Below are 15,631 nucleotides of genomic sequence, written 5' to 3'. Positions count from 1 at the left end.
TTGATGCAAATTTATTTGATTTAAAATAAATTTAGACAACAAAAATAGTTGTTTGACACGATTAAAAGCGTTCTCACAGACTATTAGGAGCTTACTTATTTTAGGTTTTCAGTAAAATGAAGGAAAAACTGTACCTAAATTTAAATATATTGATTTATCTTATTGACAACCAATAGAACAACTTTTACATTCAGAGCTCCTCCGTGGCTAAGCGGTTAGCGTACGCGCCCTTGGCGCGGAAGACCCGGGTTCGATTCCCGGCGGGAGCTCGTGTGGTTCGGATTCCACGTTAATCAGTAGGTCCACTTCTCACATAGCCTCGCTGCTGAAAGGGACGCTAAACTGAAATTCAACTCAACTTTTACATTCATAATAACTTACAAATAATGAATACGAGTCTAAGAATACCATGAACAAATTATAATTTTAATTTATGTTTCTTTGTTTGCAAAATGTGTGTGTGATTCTTAGTTTGATCTCCGAGAGAGAGATATTTGCTTCGGATACAAACTCGATTAAATGTTCCGATCTCACTTGAAACAATAGAGAGTTTCGTCTTGGGTAGCCATGGTTCTGAAAAAAAAAAAAGGCGATAAACTTCAATTAATCAATCAAAATATTTTATTGTGTCCACATCACTGGTCCCTCGATTTGTGGTTTAGCACAAGTACAATTTGGTGCGTTTAGAGCACAAAGGAATCAACTCCAGTTACCAAGTTGTGCGCAACAAGAAACAAAGTTTGTAGGTGAGCTTAAGTACGTGCAAAAGTTAACACTCATGGTTACATTATATGAGTTACTTAAAATTTCAAGACAGGAATCTTTTAAGCTCTGAAACGAATTTCAGACTGAGATCTTGAAGAAATATGTCTAAAATGACAAAATTACTTGATTTTCTTGTGCACCGAACACGACTTTTAATGGTCATGTTCTCCTCAGCTTCATTCGCAATATAAGCTTATTCTTCTCTCCATTGTGGTACTTGAAAAAGAAAGAAAGGAAGAAAAGAAAGATATATATAGGCGCAAACTTGAGTTTACATGCAAAATTAGATTTGAATCTTAATTACTTGATTTTCTTTAGTTCTTTACCGATGAATTTTATCTTTCAAAAACAAAACCCACAACACTTGCTGTTTGTTAATGAAATAATAATAATAATAATAATAATTCTAATAATAATAATAATAATAATAATAATAATAATAATAATAATAATAATAATAATAATAATAATAATAATAATAATAATAATAATAATAATAATAAGAAGAAGAAGAAGAAGAAGAAGAAGATTATGCCATCAACGTTTGTTCAGGTATGGGCAAGTAAGCGATGTCAATAAAATAAAAGGGTTTAATTGTTTCATAAAGGAATTATAGACTACAAAATGTTGTAAATTTCTGGGTAAAGCCCTAGACTAAAGATCTTTATAAGAATAATCAGTTAATTTTAACAGTATTCTTTTCTGTAAGTATTAAAACGATTTGCTGTATAGAATTGTTGTATTGTTCATAATTTCTTTCTTTTAAAAAATCGACAAAAAAATTGGGTAATCCACAGAGTTATTATATCCGTAAAAGAAAGTGTCTAACGACCAACTCCGGAGATAAAATCTGGAAATTTTCGCTACTCTATCAGAATTTGTCGTTTTTATTTTAAATATATATATAAATAAATCCTTATTTGGAAACTTGCTCCAAAAATCGATAATATATTAAATAACATATAATACGTCTGTGTAGTAGGTAAACTTAAAAAATAAAAAAAAAAAATCTTATTGATGACATTTGGGAAACCGCTTAATAAGTTTATATTAGCATATAGCCGCTGAATTTTAATAAATTAATATTGTGATTTTTTTCTTCTATGTCATCACTTGAAATACATTGCGTTTATTTTCCCTAATATAGTGTCACCACTTTCATAAAATAAAATGGGGGTACAGAAGCTGTTCCTACCTTGAATTTTAAAACTTTTAACGCCATAGTTCTATTATCTTCTTCCGGCATTCTTTTTTACGAAACAAAATTCCCACGCACAAAAACAATCAACTTGAGCACTCACACATTGAACTAAAACTACTTAAATGTTTTCAAGTTACTCAAACGTTCCACCTACAGACAACTACTGCCACCTGTTGGCAATTGATAATACTATTCGCAACAACAAGGAAAAAAAAAGATAAGCACATTTTTGAAAGATAAAAAGAAAAAAATAAACATTTTGTTGAAACTTGACGACAACTATTTAATTATTACTGATAATGACAGTTGTCATTGGTTGTCTAGGAAATGGATTCGGCCGGTGAAAATTGTGTGTTTAAATATGGCTAGTGAAAAACATAAAAGCACTAGTCGCGGCAAAGAAAGATTAAGCCACGAAACTCGACTTCCAAAAAATAAACTGACAGAACTTGTGCGGCAGCAGGTTATGCATTTTCTTGCCAGAGGAGAGGAGCTCGAAAACGAAGTCAGCCGGCTGAAATGTCTAGCTGCAAAGTGTGCTCCAGGTGGAACCATAGGAAGGTATTTATAAACTGCACTTTTTAACAGCTACGTACCTTTGATTTACTTGAATCTTTTGTTAATTACATGCATAAAAATGTAATGTTTAACATGTATATGATTATATGATGTTACATATTTTCTGAAGATTTATACAGTACACCTATATCAAACACAAGATTGGATGCACCATAATCAAACGTGCTGTGAGACCTAGTAACTGAAATTTCACTATTCGGGAATGCAAGTACATAGAAATAAGGAAGTCTCGTGCTCAAAATTCGAGAAAAAAAAACGAGACTTGCTACTACAAATAAACGCTTGTAGTTGAAGACGAGACCGGGACGATGTCTTGAGACTTACTCAAGAGAAAATCCAGTCTCGAAAGTGTCGGTCTCGTCTCAGATAGATTTTTTTTAATATGTTAAAATTATGTTTGTTAAAAATTCACCTCGTTGGTAATTTTGGTTAAAGATAATGGAATGGCGGTAATATGGATTTGCACACGGAGACATGAGGGCAAATGATATTTTTATCACTTGTCATACTTGCAAACGTTTTAAAGAAAACTAATATGAGCAAATGTTTTAAAATATATTGAATTCTAATTTGAGATAGAGATTCAATATATAATATTACTTATACCAAGATAATAACTTTTGGTTATCATACACACTGTGTGTATTGAAACATAACTTTGTTAAAGAAACACACACAAGGTTTCAGCTTTCCAAAAAGATACAGTAAAACCTGTCTTAAGCGGTATTAAACGGGACTAGCAAAAAAATCTACTAAAGGTGGGTTTCCTGTTAATGAAGGTAGACATACTATAAAACTTACAGCACGGACATGTTAATAGTGGGTATAATAAGATTAAAACTAAAATGTACGTACTTTATTCAATTACAGTATTTTTTATATTATCAATTAATAATAGACGTCAAATTTAAAATAAACAGAGGAAAACATACATGTTTTCTTTTTTCATTCCAATAGTCAAAAATGGTTGTTTGTGCACATTACTGCTTGTCTGCTCGACTTTCCATAAACATTTTAGCCTGAGAAACTATACTAAGAATATTAGATCAATTTCGTAATTACTGTATGAAAATTGCATTTCGTTGAACAATTCTTACACGGTGGAACGGGCTCGGCCGACTAAAAATTAAATATGTGCAGTAAGGTAACAAAGAACGAAGACCCTTTCGCAGACAACTTGGTGTATAGTATATTTGACATCTCACAGAGTGTTTTAAAATTTCTGAACGATGATTTCTGGAACTTTAAACTTCCTATTGAAAGGCTTATTTTGATTTCCATTATCAGCGTAACACAACTTCCGTTTCATGAAGGAAATTTAATATGTTTTTCATCCCTAAATTCAAGGAACTATGAAATATTTTCGTTCAAGATAAATTTCCCTTTAATGAAGGAAGGCAGTTTTACTGTATTTTACTGAAATAAATCCAAAAAGAAATGACAACCATTTTCCTTTAAAACTTGAAATTGAAATTAGATGAAAGCGGAAATTACAGATAAAGAGAGGACGAAGAGAATTGGAAGACGAATGTCAAAGATTAAACCAGAGAATGGGCTAGAACTCTAGGTGTAACACAAGGTACTTAATATTTTCTTTAAAAAAAAAAAGCATGCAGCATCCTTTATATTGAAATCTCAATAAAATAAGACAACAGTTAAATATGATTATATCAAAATTATTGATATATATTGAATATTTGAATCAATTATTGAATATTTGATATTTATATCAAAATTAGGGATTCTGTGTGTTAGAGGTCTTAGAAGTAAATGTTTTAAACACGATGACACAGTACAACTCCGCTTGGACACAGTCTCATACCAGTAGGCAGGAGAGCTAGAGTATTTCAGTCTCTTAGTTTCTCTTACACCCGCCGCAAAACACTTCGGACCTCATAACAAAAGTAAAATAAATACAGAAAAGTCATGTGAACAGCAATTATTAACGTATCACCAACAATAAAAAATGCATAAATTAGTATGGAGTCATGTTGTCTTTACTTTTGAGAACCACTTGAATGGGCTTGGGCATGGAACTACTAATAAGGCAGGGTACCCAGGTGTAACACACGATTGTGATAAGATTGCACAGACATAGAGAACATTGAAAAAGAAGCGACACGTACTTTTTTTTTTAAATATCGGCCAAGAAGTGCATTGAAAGGGTCAAATAGGGGCATAAAAATGGGGTCAAAATTAGTTTATGTGGAATATAGCGAGAACGGGAAGAGATATTGGAAAAGGTTAAATGCATGAAATGCTACCCATAATCGACGCAAGGCAATGGGGTAGAACAGGTCCATGCGAAGAAAGCAGAATGTCCGGAAATGGACTAATCACGGGAACAACATCATCACAATGTGTTACGGAAATGAACAAGAAGCAGGAAGAAAGAAGAAACAAAAGCAGAAAATACGTGTTGTTGCTTTGGGTGAATACGTCACCCGTATGCGAAGGAGAGGCAGATCCACCTCAATGCACGAAGATGGGAGAACACAAAGGAAGGATGCAAACGCCGTTCGTATAGACAGCCAGCGAGACAGTACTGTGCAGTGGGTTGCATATATAGCGTAATAGGAACAACAATGAGATGGATGTCGAAAACGAAAATGTGTGTAGCCAGTAGCAGCCCCGATAATTTTAGTTGTTTGTATACATATCTTAATAGTTAAAATAATTTTAGGTGTTATGGCATTTTTATATTTTTTTCGTAATACAGTGAAACCTCCCTTAACGGACACCTCTATAGGTATAATACGGACATTTTTTTCGTTCCGGCAAAAATATGTTTTTTTTACGGAACAAAACCCTCCCTTTTACGGACACACAGATACGGACGCGGACAGTCCTTTTCTTCCCCAAACGTTTCAATAACCCAGTATTGGGAAGTAACGTAACGGAAGTAACGCATTACTTTTCAAGTAACGTTTCCTAGTAACGCGTTACATTTTTCCCAAAGTAACGTTTCCAATAACGCGTTACGTTTCCCAAAGTAACTGTAACAGTAACGCGTTACAAAATTTTAACTAACGTAACTAGTTTGCGTTACTTTTTTCGCGTTACTTTTCGGATAGATAACCACAGGAAACAAATGTTTCTTTCCTATAAGTGGATTTTTCAAAATGGAACAATGGAGCATGAACTACGTATGTCAATGACCGACAGTCACCGACACACATAAAAACATATAAGATCATTGTGCCACTTGCTGTTTTTGGAAGATGAGGACAACTTCAGGGAAATCACATGTACTGATTGCAAGCACCTGGAAGATTTTGTCAAAGATATTTACAGCTCCAAATCAATACATTCAGTGAGTGAACTACGAATGCAATGATACCGGTAGTCTATTTTACTTTTATTGTTTTTTTTTTTTTTTTTTTTTTTAAGATGGAGAACGAAATTTTTTTACCGTTCGAACATTTGAAAGAACATTTTTTTAAGGTGAGGATGGTGGTGTACAGAATTTAAAAGTAAAGTGTCTGAAGTGCCCCGGCGGAAAGTATTTAAAGCAACTAGGGTGCCATAATTAACGATAATGGGGTTAATATGAATAAACTGTTTTGATGAGCAGACCTACTTTATCACTAGAAAATAGTTTGTTGATGGTGTGTAATATTGGTGTTCTTTCAGATCAGTTTGCGTATCCTAGAGTCCCGTTGATTATAGAGTTTGGAACAACTAGCTTTAAAAAGCATGTATCGATTTTAGAGTTACTGGCAAGTGTTGATTCGTCCACAGTTCACGTGTTATTTTATTAGTTGTAGTGTAATGCTTCTCTATATTCTGAATATTTCATTTTACATAACAACATTGTTATTATTATATAATTAGTTTAACAGAATAATAATAAGCAGCCATTTTTTCTAACGCATAGGGATGGGCACGAGTCGAGCTAAAACTCGACTCGACTCGAATTCAAATCGAGTTTCGAGTCAAGTCAAAGGTAATTTTCTCGAGTCGAGTTCCGAGCCGATTCACTGCTTATGACGTCGAGTTTCGAGTCGAATCGAGTTTCATAAATTGGTCGCTCGTTCAGCTCGTTTTAACTCGTTTTGAAATCATGGCCTGATTATACTGGGAAGCGAAAGCCATGAGAAATGTAAACAGTAATATGAATACTTTTAGTGTTGCTCACGAGAGGGGACACGGCTGGCATCTCGTCTCGTCTTGATAACTAGACCATAAGAGATTTTTATAACGAGCTCAGTTCGGCTCGCTCAATTGAGCCGATGGCTCGAGTCGGCTCGCTTGGAGTGAACCATCGGCTCGAGCCGGGTTGGTTGGGATTAACTATCTGTTCAGTTTAGCTCAACTGAGCGAGGGCCCTAGCCGGCTCGGTTGGGTGAGCTGTTGGCTCGGCTCACGTCTCGATTCGGCTCGATAGTGAATGAGTTGTGAGCCGAGCTGCTCGAGTCGTTCACAATCCTAAACCCGGGCCGAGCAGTTTTGAACTATGTGGTCAGCGCTCTATAACTTTTAACAATGTTTTGCTCGAACCCGAATATTTCGTGTTTATACACAGTTTTGTTATAATAAGTAAATAAATAAATAAATAAATAATAGTAAGTTGTAATAGTATCATTGATAATAATCATATCGTCTATATAGGATACTTGAAGAGAGTACTTGAAACTACACACGGGATTTGACTCGATTCGACTCGAAACTCGACCCAAATTTGAGTCGACTTGGAGGAAATTTTTTGAGTTGAGTTCTCGAGTCGAGCTCAAAGATGTCTGTTTCGAGTTGAGTCGATTTTCAAACAAAACTTGCTCGAACTCGAGTAACGCAGTATGACATTTTAGTCAGTGTTACATTATATGAAAATGTTCATATAGGTGTCAAGTAAGAATTTGTTCTTGTATCTACATAAAGAGATTCAGAACATGCAATAATAATAATAATAATAATAATAATAATAATAATAATAATAATAATAATAATAATAATAATAATAATAATAATAATAATAATAATAATAATAGCAATTATTATTATTATTATTATTATTATTATTATTATTATTATTATTATTATTATTATTATTATTATTATTATTATTATTATTATTATTATCGTGGTAGCAGTATTAGTACCGAAAATCGAAATAATACGATTTTTTTTCACATATTCAAAGTTTTGGACCAAAAAGTAACGCGTTACTTTCGAAGTAGGGTAACAGTTACTTTTGGAGGGCAAGTAAAGTAACTTGTAACGCGTTACATTTTTACAAGTAACTTACCCAACACTGCAATAACCTCTTCATAACGGACAGGAATTATTCTTGGTTCTGCGATATATTACAGTAGACAGACAAATCTTTTCCCTGCAAGTGTCTATCATGAGTCTAGACCTGGTGAACCATCAAACAAAACACCTTCAAGCTGAACTTGAAATTCTTTTTTTTTTTTTTTTCTGCCCGCAATAAACTGATTTCTGATGGAAACCCTAGAAAATCTTCAATAAGCAATAACACTCATGCAGAGTTAGTCATATGACCAAGAATTCTATGCGAAAAATCTTCCCTTCCCTAACAAATTTAGTCCTTTTTTCCTCTGGGTCTTGCATCTTTCCCGACAATTTCATAGATAATAAAACAAACATTGATTTACAATAACTTTTTCAACGAGCAATATTTCCTCTCTTACTTTTTTGGAAAAGTGATATTTTTCTTTTACTTATAATGCTACTGGAATAAGTCTGGGTTGGAGTTTTCCCAGCTTCCTTTCTCACTTTCTCTAAGAGGCTATTCTTTGTGTTTGGGGCTGGGTCAACAAACATGTGCACTCCCAATAACTTGCCTTTTCATCCATTCCGCTAACGAAGATCCAGTACACAAACACACACATGTTTCTTCCGCAACCGTACTCAGGATTCTCAGAGGACACTTGATAATGAGTTTTAGTACCCTTGTAGAGGAAAAAGCATGCCTTCTTCGCTAAGCAAAAGAGTCTAGCCGTTTGCAGTATACGAATATATTAACACATTCCCCAGTAATAATATTATTTAACAGAAATGAATTCTCCTTCATCCCTCTCAGTAATTCAAATACGTACTAAATAGAGTATTTTTATATTGAATTTTAAGTTTTTACGCACATACATAATGTATTTACTGTATATTACTGCATACAATAACCTCTCTGTAACGGACACCTCTCAGTAACGGGCAAAAATTCATGTCCCACTGGTGTCTTTATTCAGAGGTTTCACTGTATCTTGCTTAAAGAGGTTAAAACCCCGAATCTCCATTGCGTATGCCACTATTTGAAGATGCAGAAACTTAGACCTACACGCTGTTACAATAGACATTTCCTTTCTGACCAATGGTACTTTTAAAGAGACCATTATGTAAAACTAGTCTTATATATACTATATACCAAAAATCTCAGAAACTATTTCTTCGAAACGGAGAACGCTTTAAACAATGCAAAAATTAGCTGCTTACGTCACGGCAACAGAAACACGTGTTTTAACGTAACGTCATATCTCGATATCCCTCTCCGAACCGTATTGAAAGCTTCAGGGAATCCTTTCATATTGCAGTTTCTTACTATCAACTAAAATAAATTTAGTAGAATAGTGAAAAGAAAAGGGCGGAATAAGTAAAACACTTACAGAATATAAAAGTAACGTGTTAATAAGACATATTCTCCTAGTTTAAAATACATTAAAAGTCATTTGTAATGTTCTATCATTACAAATAATTTAAATACAAAGCAGGATTACTTTATTATTGTCATTACACCAAAAACTTTAGGAGTGGAAGTACTATATCAATTCAAATTAAATCACGCACAGATTGAGAATATCTAAGCCACCATATTATAGGTTTTCTTTATTTTGAAGATTTGTCGTGAATCTCCACGTTATTATACTACGGCTACAAATAACCACTTGCTGCACAAAAAAAAAAAAAAAAAAATCTAATGTCCTTTAAAATAATTCGTATCCTACTATTTGCAGTGCATATTAGCAATTGGTCACCCCACAATGGGAGTAGTGGCGCCGGACATAGTTCTGTTGTGCTAACTTAAAGATTGTATCAAACCGTTACAATTGTCTAAAGATAAAATTGATTAACAATGGAAAATTGAAAAAGAGAGCGTTACGCTCACACACTTATCTGTCTGGTGGCCATCTTGATTCCCCATTTCGATTATTTTTATGTTATCCCCTCTTCACCACCGTAGTAATGGTAGGGTGTCTTACTCGTATTTGTGTCCAAATTGTAAATCATGTGTGTACCAGGTTTGGTTGAAATTGCTTCAGGTCGTGGTGTTCCTGGTTCGATCCCATCTCCGCGAAGTGAGCTTTATGGTGGACAAACACCGTGTGCATGGGTTTTCTCCGGGTTCTCTCGCTTCCTCTTACTGTCGTCAGTCCACTGTTAACATCCATCTCATCATTACAGTCTACCTCAGCCACGGTGCATAATCGTGGAACGTTAAACTTAAAAAAAAAAAAAACAAAAAAAAACAGGTGTTTCAGAGTTATGCTGAAACACACATTGCTTTATTATATTTCTAACTGCTTAATAAACATTGGTTTGTTTCATATTTTCATTTTGTAGTATTCTTATATTGTGAAATTATCATTTTAGGAGTACAATTTTTAGTTGTTGAAATTATGATCCTCTAATCTCACAAGGGACGTATGCGAATCATGACAGCTAGATATTTATGAAAATTGGTACCCCGACTAATTGTCGGTCGCTAATCATCGTGGTGATAGTCACTCGGTGCGGAAATGCCTTGTTTACCTGCTACTGTATAATACATATACCACGCAGTGACCGGGTGAGACTGTGCAGAGTTACACCCTAAAAATGCCGAAAAAAAGGCAAAAAATGGAAATTGTGTGCAGGTAACCTGATACCTATGGTATAGGGACACGTGACCAAGAACACGGCAGTATTGTCATACAAGCAGTGTTGCCACCACCACACAAATTTCTAGATTTTCAAATAGAACATATACCATTTTATTGCATTAAGCCAATTGGCATAAAACGTGAAATACCCTAAAATAAACAAACGATGGGTTATCAGTCTTGTCAAACAAGGGAGATACGAGGCTCTAAAGTTGAGAAATTATGGGGTCCTTACAGAGAAACCAACAAATGTACAACAACAAAAATACCGGTACTACAGAAAGAACAAATGTTCATAAGGGGTAAACCACAGCATGCATAGCACCCAGTGACTAACAGGCTTGATACAGGATTCACCCACGAAAGATCATATGTTAGAGTAGTTGTAGAAAGTAGAAGTCTCATGTGAGACAATACGGAAATGTGAACAAGATGTCTTACTGTAGCGCAGCAATTCCAATGGCGTTTGTGAGGACTCAATATTTCGAGCATTTCCGGGAGCTACAAAACGAACTGTCTTAAGGTTGGAACACTGCATAAAATCCGTCATTTCATCCAAACCACAGAAACGACGGCAAGTGCCTGAAAAGATTACAGAAAAGCTGTGGCACGAAACGTAACAAACCTATGACAAGAAAGTGCGTCGAAATCGATTCGCAAAAATTAATGACCTGTGATAGCTATCAGTCAAGAGTATACGAAACGTTAACATGTAAAGCAATGAAAACAAAACACCTGCATTCAGGTTAACAGTAATATAGAGGCGGAGAATATTTTAACATAATACACCAATAGACACAACAGAAAAACATATATAGTATGGCAAAATATGAACTTTTTTCGCTCTAGACACACACTCGATATGAAGCATCAACCCGTTTAGTCACTGGATCCTGTATATACAGTGGTTTACTCCCTACTGTACATTTGCTCCTTCTGCAGTCTTGTTGTTGTTGTACATTTGTTCGTTTCTCTGTACGGACCCCAAGATTTTTCAACTTTAGAGCCTCATATCTCCCTTCTTTGACAAAACTGGTGACCCATCGCTCTCTTGTTTTCTTTGACGTTTGTTTTAATGACATAGAACGGTATATGTTCTATTTGAAAAACTATAAGTCTGTGTTGGATGGGAACACTGCTTGTGACTCTACTGTCGTGTTCTTGGTCACGTGTCCCCCTACCATAGGTGTCAGGTTACCTGCATACAATTTTCATTTTCTGCCTTTTTCGGACGTTTTTAGGATATAATTCGGTACAACCTCATCCGATCACTGTTTGGTATATGTTTTATACGTAGCGGGTAAACAATGCATTTCCGCACCGAGTGATCATCACCACGAAGATTAGCGATCCACAATTAGTCAGAGTACCAATTTTCATAAATATCTAGCTGTCACGATTCGCATACGTCCCTTGACAGCAAAATGCTTCCAATATGTAAACTTAATAAATGTAACAGAACATCGTAAAAATACACCCGTAGATAATAACACTGTAATTAATTATTCAATTTAAATTTCAATAAAGTATAGACATAGACCTCTTGATTTGACTGAACTATTGTGACTATTGTCGGTCAAAAACTGTAGAAAGCTAGTGGTAACTGTCATCTATTGTCGATTGACACATGTATACATTGTGCGAAGTACCGGAAGGGAGGGATGCGCAGGATTTTCCCCAGTATTGCATTTTGATCCCCCTCAATGAAACATGCTGAAGTATACCTGCCAGGGATGTATTGTTACCCCCCCCAAACTACGTATGTTTGTTGATAAAAAAAAGCTTTAGTATATCGTGGAATTCTACTGGTTTTTGTACTTTAATGCAATTTTGAAAAAATGAAATGAAATTTTTCTGTTGTATGTCCCATATTTATGCCTTGCAGGCTAAAGGAGACGGTGGAATGAAAAAGTGAGAGGAAACGGAAGAACTCCGAGAAAACCCATGCACACGGTGTTTTTCCATCACAAATCTCAATTGCCACGAGCTGGGATCGAACCAAGGACCCCACGCACCAGACGTGAACGCTCTACCACTGAGCTACCGCGGCCCTAATGTAATTTTGGTTTGCTAGCTGTATTCCGGGTTGAAAGATGAAAAGTACTTAACATTTTTGGCTTTTGGTTTTACTCTCACCTCTACCACAATATATATAGTATTATTTCCCCTGCTTTCGCCATCGCCCAGTTTAACTGTTTTATTGCGCCTATGTCTGTCATTTGGCCGTATCTTCATAACTTTCACTTCATCATCAGAGATAAATTTGGATGACGACATTATACTAAGTACGTATAATGAAATCCTGTATAAATGTGCAAACGTCTTACATTCCACATATATAATGTAAAATACTTTCAATCCTACACTGAAACACATTGGGGAAAGTTAGGTGCGGGTATCTCCGGCAATAAGTACTTTAGTTATTGTTATTGAATTTATTGATTTAATAAATTTCTTGTTCATCACTGTTGCCAGATAACTATATTCGTGTATGTGTTTCTTTAGAAGGGTTAACAGGGCGTCATTGTCTAACTTTGAATTTATACACCTTTATACTTCTGTGTCCTGTTACGACTCATTTTATCCCCCTTTATCAATATCAACAACCTAATTTCTACATTGCTTCTATAGACAACATCCAACATAAATGGCATTCGTGCTTTTCTATAGCATCGTATTAAAAAAGAAATATCTAAAATTATATCATAATTCATTCATTTTTTCTTTCTTTCTTTCTTGCAGTGAAGAAGTTAGTGATACTAGTGGATGGTTTAACGGCAGGGGTAGAAATGCCCTTATCTGGGCTTCCTTTCTTCTGGTCCTTCTCCTAATGATGTGGATGTCGCTGACTGTCGGAATGTGCATCGGAGTAAATTTTCCTAATCCACGCACACGCTACTGTGTTAATTGCCACTCGTGGGATATACGAAATTGGTTTTTCCCTTGGTTTTTAAAATACAAAATGCATGGAGAGGACACCTATTAAGAGAGATAACTGAACTTGAAAATAGCAGCTCCATCTGGATGGAAGAGGATATGATCTGTGAGGGATACAAATACAGAGCTTGTTTCTCGCTTTTTCTTCTGAAAAAATGTAACTGTTATACATGCCAAAGAACTGCATGAAAACTTCAGAAAATAAGTGTCAACATAGTAGGTTGTATGTATGTATGTAATATTTATGAGACCAATTAAACTTGATATTTTTTACATAAATTTCATTAAACAGAAGGATATAGTATACGTAAAGCCGCGTCAGTTCCCGAAGGAGCTGGACGCTCATACTTTTAGGGATTATTCATTGAGTATCTACGAACTTAACAAGGGGGTAACAAAGCGACTTTGATTTACTTATCGACTGATACGAAAATAAAAAAGAACGTACCTGTACTTTATATCTGCATGTGTAGTGCCCTTGTACTTTATCTATGACTATGTGTGTGTGTGGGGGGGGGGGATTTAACGCATATCGCATGTCTTCTGCACATGGATAATTCTTACTATTGCACTACGTAGAAAATTTATGGTATTTCATGTAGAAGTGGTAATAGAACACAGAAGAAACGCAGATCACGGCGTTCTCATGTATACTATAATTGATCAAGCTTGTATTTTAAAAAATTGTTAAAAGTTAGTTCAACTTACAAGAGTTTTAAAACCATTTTCTTTGTAATACTTTAGCACATATACAAGAATTCGTAAGGTAAGATTCCCTAATGCATGTGTCATATAATCCTTGAAAAGGTACTTGTGCGAATATTCAAATCAATGTGGATACGTAAATGGTTATTATTAGTTAATTAATGTAAATAGATTTGGGTCTCAACTTGTCATAAACAGCAATATTTAATATTCGAATGGATTACAAGGTAATAGTCACATGAAGAAAGTTACAATAGTTAATATTAAAATAGTGATTATTGACAATTATGAAAGTATGCATTGAAACTCTGACAAATGATATAAAATTCAAACTCTAACAAATTACAGTATTGAGTTTGACATTTAAGCAGTAGCAAAGCAAGACAGTAAAACTACAAGTTACTTTCTTCACAGGTTTAAAGGAAAGCCTCATTGAGGTGAACGATATGTTATAATAGAATACTGAAATAATCTTACAATAACAAAGAATATGCCTGTACAATTACCGGGAGTTAAACCATGATCGCTTGGAACACAAATAAGCAGTGGTGTTATTCTAATTTTTTAACAACCGGTTATATACATAATGAAGAAAGAGAGAGATAGTAGATGGATAGGTAGAAAGATAAGTATCTCTTTCTCCCTCTTAGGAAACAAACCATACAAGGTAGACAAAAGCAAATTTTTACTGGATACTACAAGTGACAAGTACAGACTTACACAGCATTCTAATACAAAGTGTTGTGACGAAATTAGGTAGCACTGCGAATATCTTGGAAATGAATTACCCAAAATAGATGTTTATCGAAAAGTATTGCAAAGCTATTAATCTAGCAATTGATTAACAATTGTTGATAATGGTATGTACGCGTTTCAAATATAAATAACCCTCACCACTATACTCATGTGATCCCAGTTCTCATTCTTGATATCTAACCATTTGAGATTAAGAAATACACGCTTACACCTTATTCTGAGAGATCATATGTTTAATCCTGTAGCTTTAAGAATTTCTAAGAACAAAGCTAAACAAACTAAAACTTACTTGTTCCTGGATATAACTGGATAAAATTTACTGTTATGTCTGGGTATAACAAACGGTTCTGCGAACTCGAAATATTTTAGCAACCGGTTCTAGCAAACCGGTGTGAACCGGCTAAATAGTTCCACTGCAAATAAGTATGGTAATATTTTGAATGCGTCTATCCCACTCAAAATATGTTTAGTGATAAAGAATTTTAGTATGTTGTCAAATTCCACTGGCCTTTGTGCTTTAATGTAATTTTGATCTGCTAGTTGCTTCCGAAATGAAAAATGTAAAGCACTTACGTTTTTGACTTCTAATTTTACACTTAACTCTATTACAATATACACATTATTTCCCCTGTTTTCATTGTCGCCCAGTTTAAATATTTTATTGTGTCTGTAGCTGTCAATTGACTGTATCTTCATACATTTCAGTCCATCATCAGAGGTGAATTTGGATGACGACATTATACTAACTACGTATAAGGAAGTCCTGTAAAAGAATTGCAAGCGTCTTACAGTCTACAAATACAAAGCAAGATAC

General features: G+C 34.7%; 2 protein-coding genes across 7 annotated transcripts in view; one reads left to right on the top strand and one right to left on the bottom strand.

Annotated features, from left to right (window-relative positions):
• Positions 1-2,065, bottom strand: part of LOC145680743 (uncharacterized) — a 488,043-nt gene extending 485,978 nt beyond the window's left edge. For 2 of the 6 annotated variants that reach the window (XM_081751705.1, XM_081751706.1), the window contains exon 1: positions 1,961-2,065. In XM_081751705.1, the coding sequence (XP_081607831.1) occupies positions 1,961-2,011 (51 nt within the window). In that variant the 5' untranslated portion in view covers positions 2,012-2,065. The remainder of the gene's footprint in view (positions 1-1,960) is intronic. The other 4 variants (XM_081751707.1, XM_081751708.1, XM_081751709.1 and 1 more) reach the window with 3 other exon arrangements.
• Positions 2,066-2,222: 157 nt separating this feature from the next.
• On the top strand, positions 2,223-14,945 carry LOC145680745 (uncharacterized). Its single transcript, XM_081751713.1, has 2 exons — positions 2,223-2,527; positions 13,162-14,945. The coding sequence occupies exons 1-2, from the start codon at positions 2,328-2,330 to the stop codon at positions 13,403-13,405; spliced, it is 444 nt and encodes a 147-aa protein (XP_081607839.1). The 5' UTR covers positions 2,223-2,327; the 3' UTR covers positions 13,406-14,945.
• Positions 14,946-15,631: the final 686 nt, after the last annotated feature.

Source organism: Thermobia domestica, chromosome 3 (assembly GCF_964235325.1).
Source record: "Thermobia domestica chromosome 3, izTheDome1.hap1.1, whole genome shotgun sequence".
NCBI lineage: Eukaryota > Metazoa > Arthropoda > Insecta > Zygentoma > Lepismatidae > Thermobia > Thermobia domestica.
Note: the sequence above shows the minus strand (reverse complement) of the source record. Positions and strands in the feature narration are given on the sequence as shown.